The sequence below is a fragment of the Lathamus discolor genome, chromosome 3 (assembly GCF_037157495.1).
Source record: "Lathamus discolor isolate bLatDis1 chromosome 3, bLatDis1.hap1, whole genome shotgun sequence".
Taxonomy (NCBI): Eukaryota; Metazoa; Chordata; class Aves; order Psittaciformes; family Psittacidae; genus Lathamus; species Lathamus discolor.
The window spans coordinates 143205350-143228106 of NC_088886.1; the positions used below are offsets into that span (position 1 = coordinate 143205350).

The following is a 22757-nucleotide window of genomic DNA, read 5'->3' on the forward strand; positions in this document are numbered from 1 at the left end:
TAAACCACCTTCACATTAAATACTGCATCTTAAGTTACTCCTCTTTAAAATCAGGGAAAGCTCAGCATGAATTACAATATCAAACCCACATTTGGGACTCGACCTTGCAGGCTGAAGTCAAGGGAGCCTTCTGGTGCCCTGGCATTTCTCTTTTCAGGTCCATCTGTTGAAATGGCATTAGGCCACTGCTTACAAGGTGGGGTGCAAGTTTCAACAGTGCGCACAGGAGATGATCACAGGGCAGGCTGACTCTTGGAACAGGAACTCGAGCTATGCACAGCCAGGAGTAATCACACAATGGCCATTTATTTCCAAATTAATAAGAAGCAAGTAGTGTTATAAAAATCAATGGGTAGAGTAGCAGGGTGGTTGAGAGATTTGATATATACATCTCCATCTCTAGATGATGAGATCAAATCCTGTTCATATTAATAAGAGCTAAAAAAAGTGAAAATTGTAAGACCTGAATCTTATTCTTGGCCTTTCTGTGTGATTTCATGCAAAATATCCACCTCTGTCTGCCCTGATGTCTTCCTTCTGCAAAACTCAAAGAATACCATGTAGATGTTTTGTGAGACTTTAGATAAGCAAAGGTAAAATACATGGGTATAAGCAGGATTCACCATTCTCTGAAGTCAATGGAAAGCTTCTCATTGACATCCTGGACAGCATGCTAAGGCACATGAAAAACAACAAGGTGCTTGGTGACAGCCAGCATGGCTTCACTAAGGGGAAATCCTGCCTGACCAATCTGGTGGCCTTCTATGATGGAGCTACATAACTGATGGACAAGGGTAAAGCAGTTGATGTAATCTACCTGGACTTGTGCAAAGCGTTTGACACTGTTCCGCACAACATCCTTCTCTCTAAATTGGAGAGATATCAATTTGATGGATGGACCACTCGGTGGATAAAGAACTGGCTGGATGGCCGCACACAAAGAATTGTGGTCAATGGCTCCATGTCCAGCTGGAGACCAGTAACAAGTGGTGTCCCTCAGGGATGGGTGTTGGGACCGGTCTTGTTTAACATCTTCGTCGCTGACATGGACAGTGGGATTGAGTGCGCCCCCAGCAAGTTTGCCAGTGACACCAAGCTGCGTGGTCCGGTTGATATGCTGGAGGGAAGGGATGCCATCCAGAGGGACCTTGACACGCTTGTGAGGTGGGCTGATGCCAACCTTATGAAGCTCAACTATGCCAAGTGCAAGGTCCTACACCTGGGTCGGAGCAATCACAGGCACAGCTACAGGTTGGGCAGAGAAGAGATTCAGAGCGGCCCTGCAGAGAAGGACTTGGGGGTGCTGGTCGATGAGAAAATGAACATGAGCCGGCTGCAGTGTGCGCTCGCAGCCCAGAAAGCCAACTGTATCCTGGGCTACATCAAAAGGAGCGTGACCAGCAGGTTGAAGGAGGTGATCCTGCCCCTCTACTCTGCTCTTGTGAGACCTCACCTGGAGTATTGTGTGCAGTTCTGGTGTCCTCAACATAAAAAGGACATGGAACTGCTGGAACAAGTCCAGAGGAGGGCCATGAGGATGATCAGGGGACTGGAGCACCTCCCGTATGAAGACAGGCTGAGGAAGTTGGGGCTGTTCAGCCTGGAGAAGAGAAGGCTGCGTGGAGAACTAATAGCAGCCTTCCAGTATCTGAAGGGGGCCTATAGGGATGCTGGGGAGGGACTCTTCATCAGGGACTGTAGTGACAGGACAAGGGGTAACGGGTTAAAACTGAAACAGGGGAAGTTTAGATTGGATATAAGGAGGAAATTCTTTCCTGTTAGGGTGGTGAGGCACTGGAATGGGTTGCCCAGGGAGGTTGTGAGTGCTCCATCCCTGGCAGTGTTCAAGGCCAGCTTGGATGAAGCCTTGTGTGGAATGGTTTAGTGTGAGGTGTCCCTGCCTGTGGCAGGGGGGTTGGAACTAGATGATCTTGAGGTCCTTTCCAACCCTAACTATTCTATGATTCTATGATATGTAGAGTTAAGCCCTGGAGGATTCGTTATATAGTGTGTGATAACCACATCAGACAAAAACGATTTAGGCCAGCATCTTTCAAATAGCACAATATGTACTAAAGTTTACTTATATTTGTGGAGTTACACATTTCTACACAGAAATTTGCAGGATTAGGATCTGATGGGCGTCTTTCAACAGGCAAGCCTTGAAGCTATGAAAACAGCAGCTTAGTGGAAAGTCTATGTGAAAGTCCCCACTCTTATTATGCCATTACTGCCTGATAAAAACATTTTTTACCACTTGTTAGTGATTTTTCATAAATAAAGATTCCTTTCTGCTGGAGAAACCCAAGGAAGAACATTGATCTCTGTTGCCTTGACAACATGGCCTGAAATGATGTGTTAAAGTATCCAGTACACTCAAGACAGTTGCAATATCTATTTCACATTGGATACGTACCACATTTGTTGTGTTGGCATGCACTCATCTATCATCTGTGACTGTGTGCCAAATAATACATGAGAAATATCTGAGCTGACTTAAATGCACATGATATTTTTCTTACATATTTTCATGGCTATTGAAAGTTGTTTGATCCATGGCCTAGAAAAACGAGCATTCTACCATGATATGTGGGTATTAGCAAAGTAAGTACTGTTTAATGAATTTCTCAACTGAGCAGATGGATGAGAGAGTCCATCCTCTCAAGGCTTGAATCTCAGAGTTTGAACTCAAACCTTGGCCTTTCTGACAGGCTATGCAGAGTGTGCCTACCAGGTGCACAGCAGAGCTGCTTCTGAGATGAAGACTTTCAGGTCTCTCTTGCTGGCTGCTCACTGTAAAAGACTAACAGCCTGATGTTTCATGCTAAAGCATACTGAGGAACAAAACCAAGCAGGAGCTGCAAGTCTAGAATGTTGCAAAGTATCTTAGTTTCTCTTTAAATAATAATTTTAAACAAAATATCTTTTACTGGAAAAAAGGTACCACCAGCCTCTGTGAACACAAAGCTAAGTTTCATGCCATCATTTCCCTTCAGTTTTTCTGTAGACTGCCCTAGATATAATAAGATGGCCTGGGTTTAGCAGTAGCAGTCAGTTTTTCTTCTTCTTAGTAGCTGGTGCAGCGCTGTGTTTTGACTTTCAGCCTGGGAACAGAGCTGATAACACTGATGTTTTTAGTTGTTGCTAAGTAATATTTACTCTGACCAAGGACTCTGGGAGTCTCATGCTCTGCCAGAGAGGAGCGGAGGCTGGGAGGAAGCAGAGACAGGACACCTGACCCAAACTAGCCAAAGAGGTATTCCATACCACAGCACGTCATGCCCAGGGAGGTAACTGGGAGTTACCCAGAAGGCACTCTCTCTTCTTGGTCAGGCTTATTTCAGTGAGTGGTATCATATTCTCTTCCCTTGTTATTTCTCTTATTATCATTGGTAGTGATTTGTGTTATACCTTAGTTACTGAACTGTTCTTATCTCAGTCCGTGGGAGTTACATTCTTCTGATTCTCCTCCCCGTCCCTTCGGGGTGGGGGGGGTGGTGGGAAGGAAAGAAAGGGGCAGGGGGGGGAGTAGAAACTGTGTGGCTGACTGGGTTTAAACCACGACATAAGAATAAGCCACAAATAAAACAGCACTACAGTGTCATGCTGCCCATCGCTTCTGATCCATTAGAGGGAAGTGTTTGTGCACAGCGTACTGTGTACTTCCCTCCAGTTTCTTCTAATCACTGATCAAGATGATGAAATAGCATGCTCTGCACCTGACAAATTATTTTACTGACAAACAAAATGGAAGATACCGATGAGTAAATTTACTACTACCATTTTTATTAACAAAAGTAGTAAAAAGGTAAAATACAAAGTGTTTTCTTCCCCCCCACACACACTGGATGTTAGCAGCTATAACTTCAGCTGGTCAGTGATGCCACAACCTTTACCTAGATAATCCCTCTGACTGTGCTACTTTACACAAAGAAATGTGGTTTCCTTCCCAAGAGAGGCAGCAGCACAAGAGACAACTCACATGATACGTAAATCATCAAACCCACCCAAATTTGCCAAAGAAAACAAAGAGGTAAGACACTAATCCTCCTGTGAGAATCTCATCTAAATTAAAACTTGAGATGTACTGAAAGGTTGTGGATGATTACCCATACAGGATAAGGAGACTGTGAATGTCCTGCATCAGATAGGTCTGCAGCCCTCCCTGAACTGTGGCATCCTGTGCTCTGAATTATGTTTTGTGGCCCTGTAGCTGCTTCCGATCTCTCATCTCCGCTACTACCAGATGATTTAAGTCATGCTCTGACCCCATCCTTTAGAACACCTTTTCTGTCTAAATGCGATACAAGTGCTGACACAACCTTTTCTCATCCTAAGCTTTGACTTATTAGTTCCTTTAGCCTAATTTAGAGGCATTAGTACTGCCCCTTTGGAACTCTGCATCTCTGACAGTGTAAAAGGTTTCTAGGATGAGCCCACAGTTCTCACAGATTGCTCAGATTATTGAATGTGAGCTGCTCACCTCTATCTTCTAATCTTTTCAAGCACCGTTTAGTAACAGAAAGTGCTTGAACGTCTCTTCTGCATCTGCATTCCTAGATGATACCTGGAGAAATCTATTCATGGACTATCCAAGCTGCTAATACATACTGGATGCAATTAAGCCAATTGTCTGAATGGCCTCCCTGACTACATAGTATGGATTTCTTTTGGTGAAAGTTTCTAAAGACTTGTCCAATCTACACCCTTAAGATAGCAGTCAGTTGCACTATTGTCATGGTTTAAACCCAACCACCAAAGCTCATTCACTCACCCACCCCCCACCCCCCCCCCAACCCTCCCTGCTCCCAGAGGGATGGGGAGGAGAATCGAGAGAATGTAACTCCCACGGGTTGAGATAAGAACAGCCCAGAATCACAGAATCACAGAATCACAGAATCCCAAGGGTTGGAAGGGACCTCAAAAGATCATCTAGTCCAACCCCCCTGCAAGAGCAGGGTAACCTACAGTACATCACACAGGAACTTGTCCAGGCGGGCCTTGAATATCTCCAGTGTAGGAGACTCCACAACCCCCCTGGGCAACCTGTTCCAGTGCTCTGTCACTCTTACAGTAAAGAAGTTCTTCCTGATGTTAACGTGGAACTTCCTATGCTCCAGTTTACACCCATTGCCCCTTGTCCTATCACTGGATATCACTGAAAAAAGCCTAGCTCCATCATCCTGACACCTACCCTTTACATATTTGTAAACATTGATGAGGTCACCCCTCAGTCTCCTCTTCTCCAAGCTAAAGAGACCCAGCTCCCTCAGCCTCTCCTCATAAGGGAGATGCTCCACTCCCTTAATCATCTTTGTGGCTCTGCGCTGGACTCCTTCAAGCAATTCCCTGTCCTTCTTGAACAGAGGGGCCCAGAACTGGACGCAATATTCCAGATGCGGCCTCACCAAGGCTGAGTAGAGGGGGAGGAGAACCTCTCTTGACCTACTAACCACTCCCTTTCTAATGCACCCTAAGATGCCATTTGCCTTCTTGGCCACAAGAGCACATTGCTGGCTCATGGTCATCCTCCTATCCACCAGGACCCCCAGGTCCCTTTCCCCTTCGCTACTTTCCAGCAGGTCAACCCCCAACCTGTACTGGTCCATGGGGTTGTTCTTCCCCAGATGCAAGACTCTACACTTGCCCTTGTTAAATTTCATCAAGTTTCTCCCCGCCCAACTCTCCAGCCTGTCCAGGTCTCACTGAATGGCAGCACAGTCCTCTGGTGTGTCAGCCACTCCTCCCAGTTTTGTGTCATCAGCAAACTTGCTGATGGTGCACTCAGTTCCCTCATCCAGGTCATTGATGAAAATATTAAACAGCACCGGTCCCAGCACCGACCCCTGAGGGACTCCACTAGTCACAGACCTCCAGCTAGATTCTGCGCCATTGACCACAACTCTCTGCCTTCTTCCTTTCAACCAGTTCTCGATCCACCTCACTACTTGATCGTCAAGCCCACACTTCTTTAGCATATCTATGAGGATGCTGTGGGAGACAGTATCAAATGCCTTACTGAAATCAAGAAAAACTACATCTACCGCTCTACCATCATCCCTCCACCTAGTCACTTCCTCATAGAAGGCTATAAGGTTGGTCATACATGACTTCCCCCTCATAAAACCATGTTGGCTGTTCTTAATGACCCCCTCGTCCTTGATATGCCTAGTGATGGAGTCAAGAATAAGTTGTTCCATCACCTTTCCAGGGATGGAGGTAAGGCTGACCGGTCTATAATTACCCGGGTCCTCCTTCTTGCCCTTCTTATAGATTGGTGTGACCTTTGCCATCCGCCAATCCTCAGGCACCTCGCCCGTTTCCCACGACTTACCAAAGATGATGGAAAGTGGCCTAGCAATGACCTCCGCCAGCTCCCTCAGCACCCGTGGGTGCATTCCATCCGGACCCATTGATTTACAGATGTCCAGATTGCATAGCTGATCCCTAACCCAATCCACATCTACCAAAGCAAACTCCTCCTTTGTCCTGACTCCTTCTGGGGCTATAGAAATCCGGGGCCCTCGGGGAGAGTCTGCAGGAGTAAAGACAGAGGCAAAGAAGGCATTCAGCACCTCTGCCTTCTTTATATCCTCTGTCTCCAGGGCACCCACTTCGTTCAGCAGTGGGCCTATATTGCCTCTTGTGTTAGTTTTATTTGCTATGTATTTGAAGAAGCCCTTTCTATTGTCTTTAACCCGACTAGCAAGATTGAGTTCCAAGGAGGCCTTAGCTGTCCTAACTGCCTCCCTACATCCTCTAACAACTGTCCTATATTCCTCCCAAGCGGCCAGCCCCTCCTTACATAATCCATAGATTCTCCTTTTCCACTTGAGTTTGCCCAGCAGCTCCTTGTTTAACCACGCTGGTCTCCTAGATCCCTTACTTGATTTCCTACTCAGTGGGACGCTCCGATCCTGAGCTTGGAAGAAGCGGTCCTTGAATGCTAACCAACTATCTTGAGCCCCTTTACCGCCTAGTACACTTTCCCATGAGACTTCCCTTAGCAGTTGACTGAAGAGGCCAAAGTTGGCCCTTCGGAAATCCAGAACTGTGGCTTTGCTAGGTATTCTATTCCTCCCACACAGGATCCTAAACTCCACCATCTCATGGTCACTGCAGCCAAGGCTGCCATTGACCGTCACCACTTCGACCAAACCCTCCTTGTTGGCGAGTACTAAATCTAGCAGCGCTGCTCCCCTAGTTGGTACGTCCACCATTTGCATTAAGAAATTATCATCAATGCACTCGAGGAACCTCCTAGACTGTGAATGACTGGCTGTGTGAGTCTTCCAGCAAATATCGGGGTAGTTAAAGTCCCCCACGACGACTAAGGCATGTAGTCGCGAGGCTAGTAACTACAGCCCAGTAACTAAGGTATAACACAAATCACTACTGCTACCACCAATGATAATATTGATAAGAGAAAATAACAAGAGAATACGATACCACCGCCGAAAGAGTTCGACCCCCCCAAGGAGAGATCGTGCCCTTCCGGGTAACTCCCAGTTACCTCCCTGGGCATGACGTGCTGTGGTATGGAATACCTCTTTGGCTAGTTTGGGTCAGGTGTCCTGTCTCTGCTTTCTCCCGGCCTCCCCTCGTCCCCAGCAGAGCATGAGGCTCACAAAGTCCTTGGCCAGAATAAACATTACTTAACAACAAATAAAAACAATCGGTGTTATCAGCTCTCTGCCCAGGCTGGAAGCCCAAACACAGAGCTTGCACCAGTTACTAAGAAGGAGCAAAACAGCTCCTGGTAAACCCAGGACAACTATGTAAGTAGTTCAACTTCTACAGGCTTCAGCAGTTTGTTCTTAGACATTGAGAACTACTGCTGCCATCTACTGTATTATTATGGGTTCTGCCCTGATAATCAATGAAAGCCACAAATACTGAAAGAAAATTTCTACTTCTAACCAGAACTTAGTATGCTTTATTTCCATGTATTGATAAGATCATTCAATCATTAAAGCTGGAGCCAAGCTATATAGCCCAGCCGTAGACCTTAGCTCAAAGCTTAGATTCTTTCCACAGAACAGGGTTTCCTACAGGGAAAAGAGGTACCAGTTTTACTTCTCGTATCTCAGTGACAGTTTGACAAAGAAGGTTCCCTGCATTTTTTCCCTTTAAACATTTTGATGATGACCCAGAGGGATCCATGCATTGTTCAAGGGTTCCAGTTCAAAGGGAGATGGAGATCGGTGCTAACAACAGAAAATACACATCTCCAAAAAGATTTGGCAGGTTTCAGTGAGAACACTGAGAACTCCAACTAAAAGTCAACAAAAGAGATAGTTCCAATGGTTTCTGCCTTCTTGTTTCTGAATGCATAATTTACCTCACTAGCACATTTCTCTCCCTCTCACAGGTGATTCCAGTACTCAACTTACCTCTATAAATACATCAAATTGACACAGAGTAAGCAGTGCAATAGATTTTACACATCACCATTAAAAGAGAACCATATGAAACACAGATCCATAGAAACTAGTGCAATTAATTTCCCATCACATACTTTTTCTGATGACTGCAAAGCTAAAATGTTGAAAGTATTTCTGAAAATCAGCAACTTTACTCTAAAATCAGCAGAAAAAAACCACCCTTTCCTAAGTGAATTTTTATATTCTCTGCAGTTGCATGAAGACATAACGGGACACGGCCCCATTCTTCAACTCTAGTTTCCAAAATACCTACCTCTAGGACTTTCCCGGTAATGAACTGGTGACATGCTTCGCATTTGACTCCAAAAAGAACTTGATAGTCCTTTTCACAATAAGGAGCACCATCTCTGAAACAGGAAATCCACAGATTACAAACCCCCTTTTAAGAAAGAGGTTACAGCATGACTTACGCTCTTCCTTGGTCTTCCACCTGGAGCTCCTACACACAGCAATAGGCAAATGGGAAAGAGTTCAAGGGAAGTATTTTGTAATAGAAGGGAAGCCCCAACAAATTCTTGTTAGTGCCTCTTAGAATTATTCCTTAAATTTCCATCAAGGAAAGGCATCCAGTACAAGCCAGTGAAGTAAATCTCATTTTTTTAGAGCAGACTTTACAGGTGGTGCAGATTTAGGGAGTTTATGTCGATGAGAATGAGGGGAGATCACAGACTTTATTATAGGCAGGTTGATTTTGCTCACATCAGCAACAAAATCTTTGGTAGTCTGTGAGAGTATAAGCAGTTACTTCCAGGTGTAAAGTTATGTTGGTTTTCAGTATGAACAAGGAACATAAAGTAAAAGTGGAAACATTAATCAGCTTAGGAGGATTTCTCTTTTGAGAAATTACAGATGCTACCTTTTATTAAATGTTATTCACCCCTTAATGACAGGTTTGTGAGACACACTGTTTCCCTATTTCCTTTTTTTGTTACATGTTTGAAGGGGGCGACAGAGACTGTATCTTCATTCCCTCTATTTTATCATTACAACACTTTTCCCTATTCTTTTCCTCTACGCTTCCTTCTGCTCAAATCCCTCCTCATTAGCTTTGTATATGGAGATGAGAAACACAGCGTCAGGTCAATCACATCGCATTATTCTCTAGCAAATGCAAGCAATGGACAAGTTTCTACTTTTTTTCCTCAAAATCACATTTTGGAAAGCAAAATGGCAAAAAAGTTGTATCTGGCTAACACAGAAAACACATTCATGAATTCACCTAATCCTTTATGGGAGCATGGAGATATATCCCCTTCCGTGCTGGTATTAAATACAGACTACAATGATTAAACACCACCTTTCAGTTGCATGTCTCAGTTTCCTTTCCCAACTCAGCTCTCACTGGGAACAAAGGTTTTGGTGTCTGTGTAAAGGTGGTCAGACCTGAATTTTGACAGGTGAACTTCGCTGCCAGCTCTTCTCCATTAGCAACAAGAACTCATGCCAGGAGTGCAGAAGGGACACAGAGGTTACTTACTTGCTGATGTATTCCCCCGTTAGAACCTTCCCACAGGCCTTGCACTTAAAGCACCCCAGGTGCCACTGCTTATCCAGAGCTAGCAATGCTTGGCCATTTTTTATGTCTCTTCCACAGCCAGCACAATCTGCAAACAAACAAACAAAAGCATTTGTTGTCAGTTACTTGGTTCATTAACCCTCACTAGCCATTGCAACACTTGATAACCAAAGGGGACCATTACACAGCAAAGCAAAGGTGCATTCTGTAATATTCTATAATAGATGCCAACTAGATAGTTACGTCTATAATAGACACACTCAGTAGAAGGGGGAAAGTAACTCTTTTGTTTTTCATGCTGTTTATGATTCAAAGACTGCCAGGCAAGACAGAGCTACAGAAATCATCACTGCAAAAATCTGCTGTCTTCTAAAGCCATCAGTGTTATTTCTCCCGTTGCTTTTAGCAAGATCTTGACTGGTTGCACGAAGTCGGAGTCAAGAGACCTGAGCGAGCATCATCAGGATGCTGCACTTCCCCATTGGGTGGCAGCAAAGCCCAACGTTGTCTCCCGGCTCTGGGCGGTGGCACATCACAGTCAGGAACAGGGATACAGACTATTTCAGGGAGGACCAAAGGCAACGGTGACAGCAGTGTGACAGCAGTGAAGGCTGCATGACAGGGCACGTTGTCTTCCACATGCAGGTGTGGGAAACTGGTTCTCATGGTCTCTAATCGGCATAAGGGCTCCCACTCAGGGATTTTAGTACTGCCTTGGCAGTCAACACTTTTCACTACAATTCTGAAAGGCTCTTTAATGGCAGAATGCAAACCTGAAGCCAGGAGCACTGAATGTCCTCTGTCTTAGAGGATGCCACAGTATCTTGTGTCACATCAGAGATTTTTGGCTCAGCCCCAAGCTCTCATGCCTCTCTATTCAAACATAAAATACTCCAAGAGATTTCCTGGTAAGGGGCAATTGAGCACATGGTAAGATCTGAAGAGACTGATGTGGCAGACAGCATTGAGCTGCAAGGGTTGTGCTACAGCTTCTGTGCCCAGCCTCAGGGGACAGAGGGACTGAGGGAAGGCCTGGAAGACCAGCGAAGCAGAAAGGAATGCCCATCAGCTGAGGCACACAGGGAAACCACAGAGGAGACAGCCTGGAACAAAGGATTTTCCGTGTTTTATTATCCTCAAACTGGGTGTTCCTTCAGTGAACGCAACATCCTCTCCACATGCCTGATATATCAACAAATAGTAACAAAAGGAGACCAACAGGATCAGAGTGATCTGAACAGTTAAAGCCTGGCTGCACTGACTGAACACGTACAGCCTGAAACCCTTCATCACCTCATGGGTTCAGAGCCCAGGCATCACCACACCTTGCAGAAGGGCAAGCCCAGGTTTATTGTCACAACTGACAATGAGAGGAGAGTCACTCCTGTAGACACTAAAGGACCTGACTTTTGTTTGATGCATAATGGGCCAAAAAAAAAAAACCCAAATACATGCTGTGCATTCTGGCATTCCAGGTCACCATTTGCAGCAGGTCCTTCCTTCTGTCAGTGGTGTTGCTCCCAAAGCACTGTGGCATCTTGTGATAAAATGCAAGTCACAGGCTGTTGACACAACTTGGACTTGAAAAGCAACCCCGAGATGTCCTAAGACCAGGGTTTTATTCTGGAGGACAAATGTTACAAACTGAAATCATGAAATGACAAGCACTGACGCCATGTAATGAATCCCTCTGCTCTTCTGTGACAGTTCAAGGCTCCATGCCACTCTGTAATAACAGCAAAGGCTGGAACAGGTCACCAAGGAAGGAACTAGAATTTCCAGCATGGGGCTGAGGAGGGGACAAGCAAATATCTGCCAGGATAGCTATGGTATGCTGATCCTGCCTTTGGTTTTAGGAGGATACTATATAATGTCTTGAGGTCCCTTCCAGCCTTTGTTTTCTTATGCTAAATCTAAAAACATGCAATTTGACTTCTGATTGTGACAATAAATGGAATTCTTCCTTCAGTCTCAGTGGGTGCTGAACTGCAGTTTTAGTCAGCACCCATTTCCCAGCTTCCTAGCACTACTGCTTCTCCCTAGTGTGCCAGCTTCCACTTCCTGACCTGGGGTCCTGCCAAACTGTGATGCATTCCCTTTTACACTAATCCCTTGAAAAATCTGCTTCATTTTCCATGCTTTTTCTCAACTGTATCCAAGAAGCTGAAATTTCTCAGATGTGGAACCAAGAAAGGATTCTTAAAGGGCTTCATTTTGATTCTGAGTTCTGAAGCAGTGAGAACAGAAACACTGCCTTACACAAATGGTCCACCTAGTCGAGTATCTCTATATTGATTGGTTCCAAAGCCAGTTACATGGAAGAAGTAGGGAACCATTGCTTCTTTGTAAGCCAAAGGTGGTGTAGCCACACTTGTTTTTCTGTTCATGTGTGATACAAGGGCTTGATAACGTGCTTTTGTTATTTTATAGCAACAATAACATTTAATTACTCTTCCTGGGCTCCTTGAAGTGCTTTGCAAGAGTAAATTAACATCATTATTTCCATTCTGCTAATATCAGATGTGTCAAATGTCAGGAATCAAAGTAAACTAACATCCCAGTACTGTCTTATTAGGCTGAGATGGCTTTTAACTAAACCTGATTTTAACTCTGGCAAAACTGTTGGGCATAGAGATGAAAAGCTAGCAATTATCATTATGTCCTAAAATAGAAAGCAAATAGGGCTAGGCTGGGCTAAGAAAAGACCATTTGTTCATCCAAACTCTACAAATAAAAGCCATTTATGATCTCAGGCCTGCATGAGGCACATTAAAGCCTTTGGCTGAATATCATCTGCACACAGCATATGCAGGCACGATCTCGGTATCCCACTAAACACAATGTGCATCAGTCTAACCTGCAACCAGAACATGCTGCAACTAAAAGGGCCATGAGGTAAGACCAGTGGTCCACAATCCCATGCCAGAGCAGCACCCACCATGGTTCTCTCTGGCTTCATACCAGAGCCTAACAAACTGCACACCTTGACCTTGAGCTTCCTTGTGTTTTGCTTTCATCATTTAACCTGGGTTCTTGCCTCCTCCCATTCCTTGCACATCCATGCGTTCAGCTGTGCCAAGATCAGGAGGAGGAGGAAAGCGCAGTGTACTGGTTAAAAAGCAGAGTGAGCAGTACTGTTCCCATATGCAGTTATGAGCTAAAGAAAAGCATACCACAAAAGACACTATATGGAAATGCATTTGAGCTGAAGGAAGACTTAAGACTAGACATCCCATAGCACTGATTCTCATAAGAAATGGGAAGTGACACATGTTCATATGTGTTGTGTCCATGCCCAGAATCTTCAGCTGTATGACAGCCATTTCTCAATATAAGCACTGCACTGTGACTTCAGAAAGACCAAATCAGAAGGTGGCTATCCAGGAATATCAAGAAAAGAATGTATTCCCCCCAAATCAATCCTAAGTAGGGAACAAAAACGATTGTACCTGAGAGCAGTGGACATATAGTTACCCAAACCCTGGTCTCCCTGAGCTGCCTGTGATGCCAGTAGCTACAATCTCCATAAGCAACGTCCACTTGCTCAGATATTGTGCATGAAAATTGAATTCAATCTCTCTCATAACAGCATTCCCTGACAGCAGCTTTTTTTAGCCAAGCAAAAGCTTCTCCCCAGATTCCCTGCCAGAGATGCTGCACATACCTGTTCTCTCTTTCACATAGTCTGGCTAGGCCTGCTCAGTCTGAAGATATATCCTAACGTATTTAATTTACAGCTCTGGAATAAAATAAGGTGTTATATTTGATGTGTCCAGATACAAAAGCAAATGCCAACGCCTGGACAAAAGGGTTGTGATGTGGAGTCAGCCAGCCCAAAAGGATGGAGAAGTAGGGGGACAGGGCAAGGGAAAGTATCACAGCACTGTAATATTATACATGATTAATGTATAATATTATCCCCCCAAGGCCCCTTAAGCAGCCTCACTGAAAGACGCAGGCTGGCTGAGCTGCCACCCATGACACCTTGCTTGCAAAGATATGATGAGAAAATGTGCTTCCTTTTTTAGCATCTGCATCACCCCAGACATCCAGGAGTGAAACATCCTGCACAGCAACCCACTCGTCACTGCCTAAATTAAGCTGGATTTTCTCCCTCTGCCTCCCTCCCCTGCTGTAAGCCAATAGCAGAGAGCTCTGAGCCCAGCTCAGGTGGGCTCTGCATTAACCCTGAGCACACTGCATGAGACTTTACCCTCTCTCATTTGGATTGCTTTGAACCTTTACTAGTAAATATAGACCTTTACCTCACATCGTCTGCTCACCCCACACAACTTGTGAAAGGGAAATCATCTCATCATCTACCTGCTTTTGTCTTAATGAATGTGGTCATGCAAAGTCACAGGCAGGAGCATACCAGAGCTGCTCCCTGCAGGGTTAGCTCTGCTCACATAGCTAGTAACAGCCTTTCTGATGTCACCAGAGAGTTCCTTTCAATGCTGATGGCCATTTGTAGCACATGTCTAGATAACGTCTAATGCTGCCACAACCCCAACAAGTCACAGCAGTAACACTCTTGTTACACTCCTCTTATTGCTGTTCTCCTCCCTGTAAAACACAGGTACATCAGTTTTATAAAGACAACAGCAGCAGGCTTCTGCCCTGAAACAGGTAAAGCAGGGCAGAATGGTGGTGGTTATTACTTATCTTTTAAAAGAAACAAACAAGTTTTTCTCTTCATCAGGGACTGTAGTGATAGGACAAGGGGTAATGGGTTCAAACTAAAACAGGGGAAGTTCAGGTTGGACATAAGGAGGAAGTTCTTTACTGTAAGGTTGGTGAGGCACTGGAATGGGTTGCCCAGGGGAATTGTGAATGCTCCATCCCTGGCAGTGTTCAAGGCCAGGCTGGACAGAGCCTTGGGTGACATGGTTTAGTTGGAGGTGCCCTTGTGCGTGGCAGGGGGGTTGGAACTGGATGATCTTAAGGTCCTTTCCAACCCAAACCATTCTATGATTCTGTAAGTTTTCACTGGCCTTACACAGAACTACATTGTCAAACACAGCTGGAAGATGTACAGTGATTTGGGAGTTGAGAAAGGGGCAAATATCACTGGAATCAAGGTCAAGCTTAGCTACCTCAAAAAAACAACTTACATCCCAATAATTCTTCTGTGGCAATTTGAAGGTTGCACAATTACAATTTCCCATAGATTCAGAAAGACCAGAACTTTTCCTCAGTCACCCTTTAACCACAGATCAGGCCATGACTTCCGAAGCCTTGTTTTAAGATTAAAAGTTTTAATGGTATCACACAGGCTTTTCCAGATCATCCAGACATTTCTAAAGCTAAAAATACGAACTCATTTTGAGTGTATGATAAATGCTTTCGATGTTTAAAGCATAACTGTTTGATCACCAGGGCAGTGATGAGTTCTGGAAGTCAGAGGACATACAACATTTGGAATTTTACATCCAGGATTTAGAACTGAGTATGTAAGTCAAAAAATCCGCTGCCAGACCCTTCCTCTTTGCCAGTGCAAGGATGGGAAACCTTTCTCAAAACAGAACACACTACTGCCCTTTCCCCAGAGGCAAAACAGAGCCATGCGGGCAGCCCTGTGAGCCTCAAGTGTAACAATAAGAGGTTGGGCGCATACAATGGAGGGAAATAAATTTCCCATGGGAAGCAGAGTATAGCTTTGACAGTGTATTATAAATGGCAAGTTGGGGGAAAGTGATTTTTAGAAACAAATATATAAGGAATTTCATTTTAGTTTATTAAATACGGAAAGAAATCACAATGGCCTGAACTGGCATTCCTTGCTTGCAACACAGGTCCCAGTTAACCATCTGTGAGTGCCTAACATTGACTTGCCTTTTCAAGAAAGAGATCAATATACACCTTGGATGTATTACTGTAAATAGCTCTTTCATCATCTGATGCAATTTAAAGTGCTGTGAAGAGATGGAGGCTGTTCCTCACTCCACTTTGTTAATATGATACTATTTTATCAAAGGAGTTTTTATTTTCCCCCCTCCGTATTGATGTAAACACTGTTAGTCTTCTGCACAGGAAAAGGAAACTCTATTTCCCTTCTTTCCCCATTGCCTTTTCAAACGAGGCCAAACTAATTGACCTTTACACCTTATTCCTGCAAAATGACCCTCCAAGTAACATACCACCAAGTTAGCTTTTGTAATATCAATCTCAGTCCCTCCTTCAACCCAACTGAAAGGGTGAAGACAGAAGGAAGAAATAGCAGACAAGCTGCAATCTGCCTATGAGTTTTTAACTGTCCTGTAAAGAAGTACTTTTCTTAGCAACCCCAGAGTCACAGCCGTAAAACTGTGACAAAAGCTGAAGGATAAATCACAGTCATCTAATCTGAGGCTAGTCTTTACCCTGTTATTTCTTTTACCTCACTTCAGTACTAGGATATTTCCAGCTGACCGCATCCCAAGTGAATTGTTCAGTTAGCAAACCAGCCTCACTGTTTAATACCCAGCTCATGGACAGCACATTGTGTCTCTTCATCGGCGAACTATTTTGGGTAATTTACAATTGTTGCTCACAGAAAACAAGCAATTCCAACAGTTGGATGCAACCTCCAATAACAGACTGAAACATACAGCAACTTTTAGGAAGGTTTTTATGCCCTGATAACCCATGGCAAACTAAGGTCTAGGTAACAACTAATTCACTCTTCACAGCCTTTTTAAGTGACCTCTGATTCCCAGCCTGGCAGGCTTTCTGAACATGACAATTCCCAGATTCTCTTATCTCTGGGGAACTCCTCCTATAGTTATTTTCGAAGCCAGCGATACCTCTTCATGCAACACCCATTTACTGAGCAATTCTTTGCACTTCCCCCAGAACCTTCTTTGGAATTCCTGTTGATATAGTACTCCTCCAGTAAAAGCTAAGGAGACGGACATGTTTTGATTTCCAAGTTCAAGCTGGGGTTAAGCTTAGAGAATGTACTTGTATAGTCTATCCACAACTGTTTCTGCTCAATTTATATGTAACAAAAAGCATGCAAAAGAAAGAGGCAAATAAAACACCTTTCTGGAAAACAGTAATTCTTGTGAAGGAACATTTTCTGATAGAAAATTCACAGACCTGAGACTTCCTGCCCTGCCACAACTATATTCTCAATACATTTGCTGCTCTGTCTCCATCACCTAAAAGCTACACCTCCAGAGAAGGATCTAAGGCAATTTATAGAGCAGCAGTGAAAATACCAGGCCTTGTAAAATATGAAATAGCTTATGTAAATGGAGACTACTCAAGCAATTTAGCCATTGTTATGAAACATAAGTGAGGACTAAAATTAATCCAAGAAAGCAATTCAAAGGATGAAAATGCCTCAAAAAATGGCAAACATTCTTCAAAAGAATAAATCTTATTAGAGGAATCAGAAAAATGGGCCAGTGGAAGGATTTATCAAGGGAAGAGCTGCATATTCTTAGGCATAATCTAAAAGCTTTTGCCAGAAAGGAACAGTGCTCAGATGTGCATCCTATCGCTGAATTTTGCATCATGTTGTGCATGCATCTTCCAGGATGTGGTGATCCAAAGTAAATGGGTTTATAAGCTACAGACCCTTGACAAATCAGCACTTAAAAATGCATTATAATGCATTTACTTTCTTCATGCGTCCAGCAGATTTCAGGTAGTTTCTGAAATAAAAACACACCTACAATGCTATTTTATACATTCTAATTGTCAATTTCCATTCAAACAGAGCTTGACATAAATCACGAGCTAAAACAGCCATTAGGGAAAAGTATGGATGTTAAAGAATGTATGGCAGAGCTGTATTAGTTTAAATAAATGTATACAGAGATGGAATATCTTTCATGGTTATCAATTAGCCTTTTATAATTAAATACCTAAATGTAAAATAAGGCTAAAAATTAGCTATTTTAATCAAAGTTTCCTGGGGTCTTAGGTAACACATAATTAAAAATCATGTGATTTAAATGACAGTGTTTGAAATCAATCCACAGTGATGTCTGTGGTACATCTTTATTCTATGGGCAAAACCAGGCTTGAGTGCTACCAAGAGTGTTTTTGTGTATTTAGCAGACAAATCAAGAATTATGAAATGGGAAAAGCTTTGTGTTTCAGCACACAAAAAATATTAAACCCTTCAGGTTTGAAATTATACACAGCATTTTCAAAATTACATTTTAAAAATGCATGTTCAAACCCCAAATTGTTGTGCCAAAGTTCCCCAGGGCATTCACTGACATGTATGGATACTGGGAGCATGTATCATTTAAGGCAAAACTGGGCTCAATGTCTTACACAGAAAGCCTAGCCACATCTTTGCCAAGTATTTGCAAAATACCTATATAGAATATACCATATAGCTTTCACACACAGTGAAATCTAATTCACTAATATAATTATAGGATATGTCCTCAGAATGAGCTTAAATCATGCGTTGGATATTGCTTAATACCCTTTAAAGCCAAAAATCACTGCAGATCGCTGCTTACAAGCAGCCAGCCAACTCTCTCCCTTCATGTGTTAAGTCCTCCCTATGGACTTGAAGGAGTTTTCAGACAGCTCAGGAAAAATGGATAAAGAACAAAACAATGAAAGCTGAGTCAAATGTGGCTGAATAGCCACAAAGCTGCAGACTTTTCACAAGAACTATGATTAAAAGGAATTCTGTCTTCATTTTACCCACTCAGCTCATTTCTAATGCTGAATTCATGATGCCTTTAAATCAGCTCAGACCTTCTTTCTGAATACTGGCAACAATCACCTATATCTTTATCTATAAAAGGATGGTTATGTCCTGACTATAAAACTGCATTAAGAATTAGAGAATCTTCAAAAGAGGACTGCAAAGTAAATCTGGCGCTTCTCTATTCTGATGCTTCATTGTTTCAAGAACAACCTCACGTTCCTCCCACTTTCTGGGCAGTGAGGCAAAAGATTATTCCTATTTTTTCCTTCCCACCTTTTCCTACAGGTTAAGTATGTTGGTTCTGCTCTACTTCAGCATTACCAGAGACCTTTGCTGGAAGTTTTGAATCTTTACTGGGAGCTTTACTGACTGCATCTAATTTAAGAGATAAGGCTATTGAATAATTAACAAAGATATCTTTCTCCCACAAGTTCATTAAGCATTAAGCTTATTATTTATATCACAATAGAGCTGAGATCCCCAGTTGCAAGCCAGGATCCAGCCCTGTTTGGCTCTGTACTGATAGGCATGAAAGCATTTGTCCTAGAGAACTTACATTCTTTGAACCAGAACATAATGTGCAAACCAGACGAGGACAAGCATACAAAACAGGATTGTGAAACCTCCACGTGGATGCCGTCTGGTCAGGGAGCAGCTGCACCACAGATTATTTGTGCACATGAAACACTGAAAAACCCTGATCCACCTCTTGGCTCTACTGTAATGCTCATAACACACGGGAGAGACCGCTACAAAGAAAAGGGAGTTGGAATATCTTCCCTGTGCTTCTTTCCAAACAGGATCATCACTGCATATCTTGGCATATGTAGGACACAAGTCTCTATTGAACTGAAGAAAAAGAAACTGCCATGTCTCTGCCATAGTTTCAAATTAAGATGATTTTTTCAAGTGAAAGCTCTTGCTAGGTGATTGCAACGCTTCTGTTTCTTTGGGATAAGGAGCTTTATTCCTGTCTAGAAATCCCACTTTTCATTTGAAACACAATTTCCTAATTAGTTCATGCACATCACTAAAGTGATCCAACTGTCAGCAAAAAGGTAACCAGAAATAACTAAAACTTCACAGACAAGGAACCAACAGACAAAGGGCTCAACCTCAGGTAAAGAAATAACATAATTCTCTTCTCGTTGAAATGCTTTACCGTGGAAATAGTGAAATGGAACGCCTAAGGGAAAACCTCTGTTTGAGGAAGAGGGAAATGTATTAAACTATGTTCAAAGACATGTAGTCTCTTCAGAACTTCAAAGATGACCCCGGAGCCAGAAGGCTGCTGGCTGGAATTCCATCAGCACACCACCTCATACCCAGAGCATGGGGGATCCCTGCCCCATTCCTGGCAGTGTTCAAGGCCAGGCTGGATGGGGCTTGGAGCAACCTGCTCTAGTGGAAGGTGTCCCTGCTCATAGCAGGGGGTTGGAACTGGATGAGCTTTGAGGTGCCTTCCAACCCAAACTGTTCTGTGACTCCATGATCTCTCTAAAGCTGCTTTGCTCCCAGCTGTACTTTTCTCTAGTGCATTCAAGAAGAAATGCAAGCCAGTGTGGTATTTTTTATAAACGAAGCTAAACTAAAACTAAGGATTTTTACATTCAAATGCCTGCATTAGTTCACTTATCAGGTGCCTTGGTAAGAATTCACTGATAGATGTGCTCTAATGGAGAAGAATCAAAAAGAATAAGCCTGTTAATATGGCCAATCTACTTGCCTCTGCTTCTCACACTAATGCTAATAGAAATCCAGAGAGTGTGTATCCTCAGTCACTCTAACTTGGCCAGGGAAATAAAATAGGTTGAGATGCTTTGGGCTGGAAAGACATATTATAATGCTCACGCTACGCTTTCAAAGGCACCTAACCCTAACATGGGTGAAGAATAAGGACTTAGACTTTAGGTTCTTGAATTTCTCCTTATACAAGTTAAAATGACACAAATTCTCCTTGGCAGAATCCTGAAAACCCTGAAATAGCCAAGGCATCAACATTACACTTATAGTCAGTGTTGTCCAGTTGTCCCCCTGCTTCTGTGCCGCTCTACATCTGTCCCAGGCACTTTGCTTTACAGATCACATCTCATTTATCAACCTGTCATACGAAATAAAACAGTAACAAAACCAAACAGCACTCATTTAATTTGTCTGCAAAGGTATTTACAGGTATATGGTGTTAGATTTCCTGCTGAAAGAAAGAAAATCTCAAAGCTTGTGCACTGTGTACGTCAAGCAGAACCTAAGGAACAGGGTTGACTAAATTATGAATTATGATTACTTTACAGCATCTGTATATAGAAAAAGATTGTCTTAGAAAATTAGAATAAACGAGTCACTGAAATGGTTCCTCAAGAAAGCAGATGTAATTATTCCAGGCAATACATGTGCAGTGAAAGAAATAGATAATTAGTATAAAGATAAATAAGTACGATGGACCCAACTGCTATTATTTACTGTAAGGGTGGTGAGGCACTGAAATGGGTTGCCCAAGGAAGTTGTGAAGGCTCCATCCCTGGTGGTGTTCAAAGCCAGGTTAGGCAGAGCCTTGGGTGGCATGGTTTAGTGTGAGGTGTCCCTGCCCATGGCAGGGGGGTTGGAACTGGATGATCTAACTGTTCCATGATTCCGACTAAACAAAAAAGTAAAGTTAATTTTTCAGTATTCTTCCTTCTGATCCTCACTGGTGTGCACTACACAAGAGTGTAACAATACTCATGTTATTCCAGATGTTAACCCTTGTATTTAGAGGCATCTGATTTCCCTTAAAACCATCCAAAGCTTGGATGTCAATAAGCCTTTCATTTATGTGAAGTAACAGACATCAGGAAAACAGCATGTCAACATTAATGCAGACATCCTAGTGGATGGAAAGCTTCCTTTTACATTACATAAGCCAATCAAACCTGACAGACTTTCAGTCTACTGAATTTTCCTCACTTTCTCTGTTTTAAGGAAAGCTTCCTCCAGTAATCTACTTGGAAGCAACCAGGGGAAAGTGACAGCAATATAGGATATAAAATAGATGCATTGCATGGATGGGGTTCTGTTCTAAAATCATATGTATTAACCATAAAAATCCTTTCAAAAAAGAGCAAAGCATTAGAAAAAAAAAATAGATGTGTGTGATTCAGGAGCAGGAGAGATATGGAAGCAATGTGGAGCAGCTTATAATAAGTAAGATTTACTCTTCAGTGCCAGCAAGAAAGGCTTCTCTGTATCCAAGTCAACTACTGCACAAAGCTAAAGCAGCAGCTGGCATAACTTTGAACACAGAGGACACTTCATTAGCATCCTTTCAACGGAGCGTATAAACACACACTGTTCTCACTTTTATTTGTTTGTTTTGGAGAGTTTTGCTCTAAAGTGACCAGAAACCCTATCCTATATCTTTCTCCAAGTCTCTGTCCATAAAAATAACTGTGGCAGGTACTTGCAGATACTGAAGCCATGCACTCTGAGCTGTTAAGAGCAGGAGCAATCTTGCTGTGTGTACCAGTAAGGCAGTTTGCCCAGCAGGACCCAGTTTTGATTAAAAAACAAAGAAACCAATAAATTTCACCACAAGCAATGAGGAAGATTGTTTTGTAATCCTTGCTACCTATGGCTTCAAGTGTGGTACCCCAGAAGCAACTCAAGCAGAGACTACAATTCAAGCAGGTAAGTACTGGTTCTCAGGAAGTGACTGCAGCTTTCACTTGCTAACTATCGGACAGCTTGAGCCTATCATTTGACTGGGGGCATTTTGGTACCTGGGGTCCTGTATCCAGAAAGTTACCACACTGCTGGACAAGTGAAAACCAGATGTAGTGTGATCCAGATACTTCTGCCCTGAATACCAGTCATTTGGGAACACTGCTATGGCATGCCTAGAAAAAGAACATCAGTACTGTCCAAGGTCCGTGCGCCTTGAAGTTCATTGCCAATTATGCCTCCTAAATGCCAGGAATTCCAATGCAGTTTCCACATCATTCTTTTCGTCTTGGAAGGATTCCCTGAGTGACTGAAGTACCTCAGACATTTCTATGTTGGTTTGTAAGTCTTGTAAGGGTTTTTTTCAGGTTCCTAAATTTTTCCTTAGCTGATGAGGCCTGTGCATTTTCAGCTCCAAATCTAAAGCTACAGTGGAAAA

General features: G+C 43.1%; 1 protein-coding gene across 7 annotated transcripts in view; it reads right to left on the minus strand.

The window, feature by feature from the left end:
• ABLIM1 (actin binding LIM protein 1) overlaps nt 1-22757 on the minus strand; it is a 199146-nt gene that overhangs the window by 68554 nt on the left and 107835 nt on the right. For all 7 annotated transcript variants that reach the window (XM_065672322.1, XM_065672317.1, XM_065672319.1 and 4 more), the window contains exons 5-6: nt 9922-10048; nt 8698-8791 (exon numbers count right to left, since the gene is read on the minus strand). In XM_065672322.1, the coding sequence (XP_065528394.1) occupies nt 8698-8791; nt 9922-10048 (221 nt within the window). The remainder of the gene's footprint in view (nt 1-8697; nt 8792-9921; nt 10049-22757) is intronic.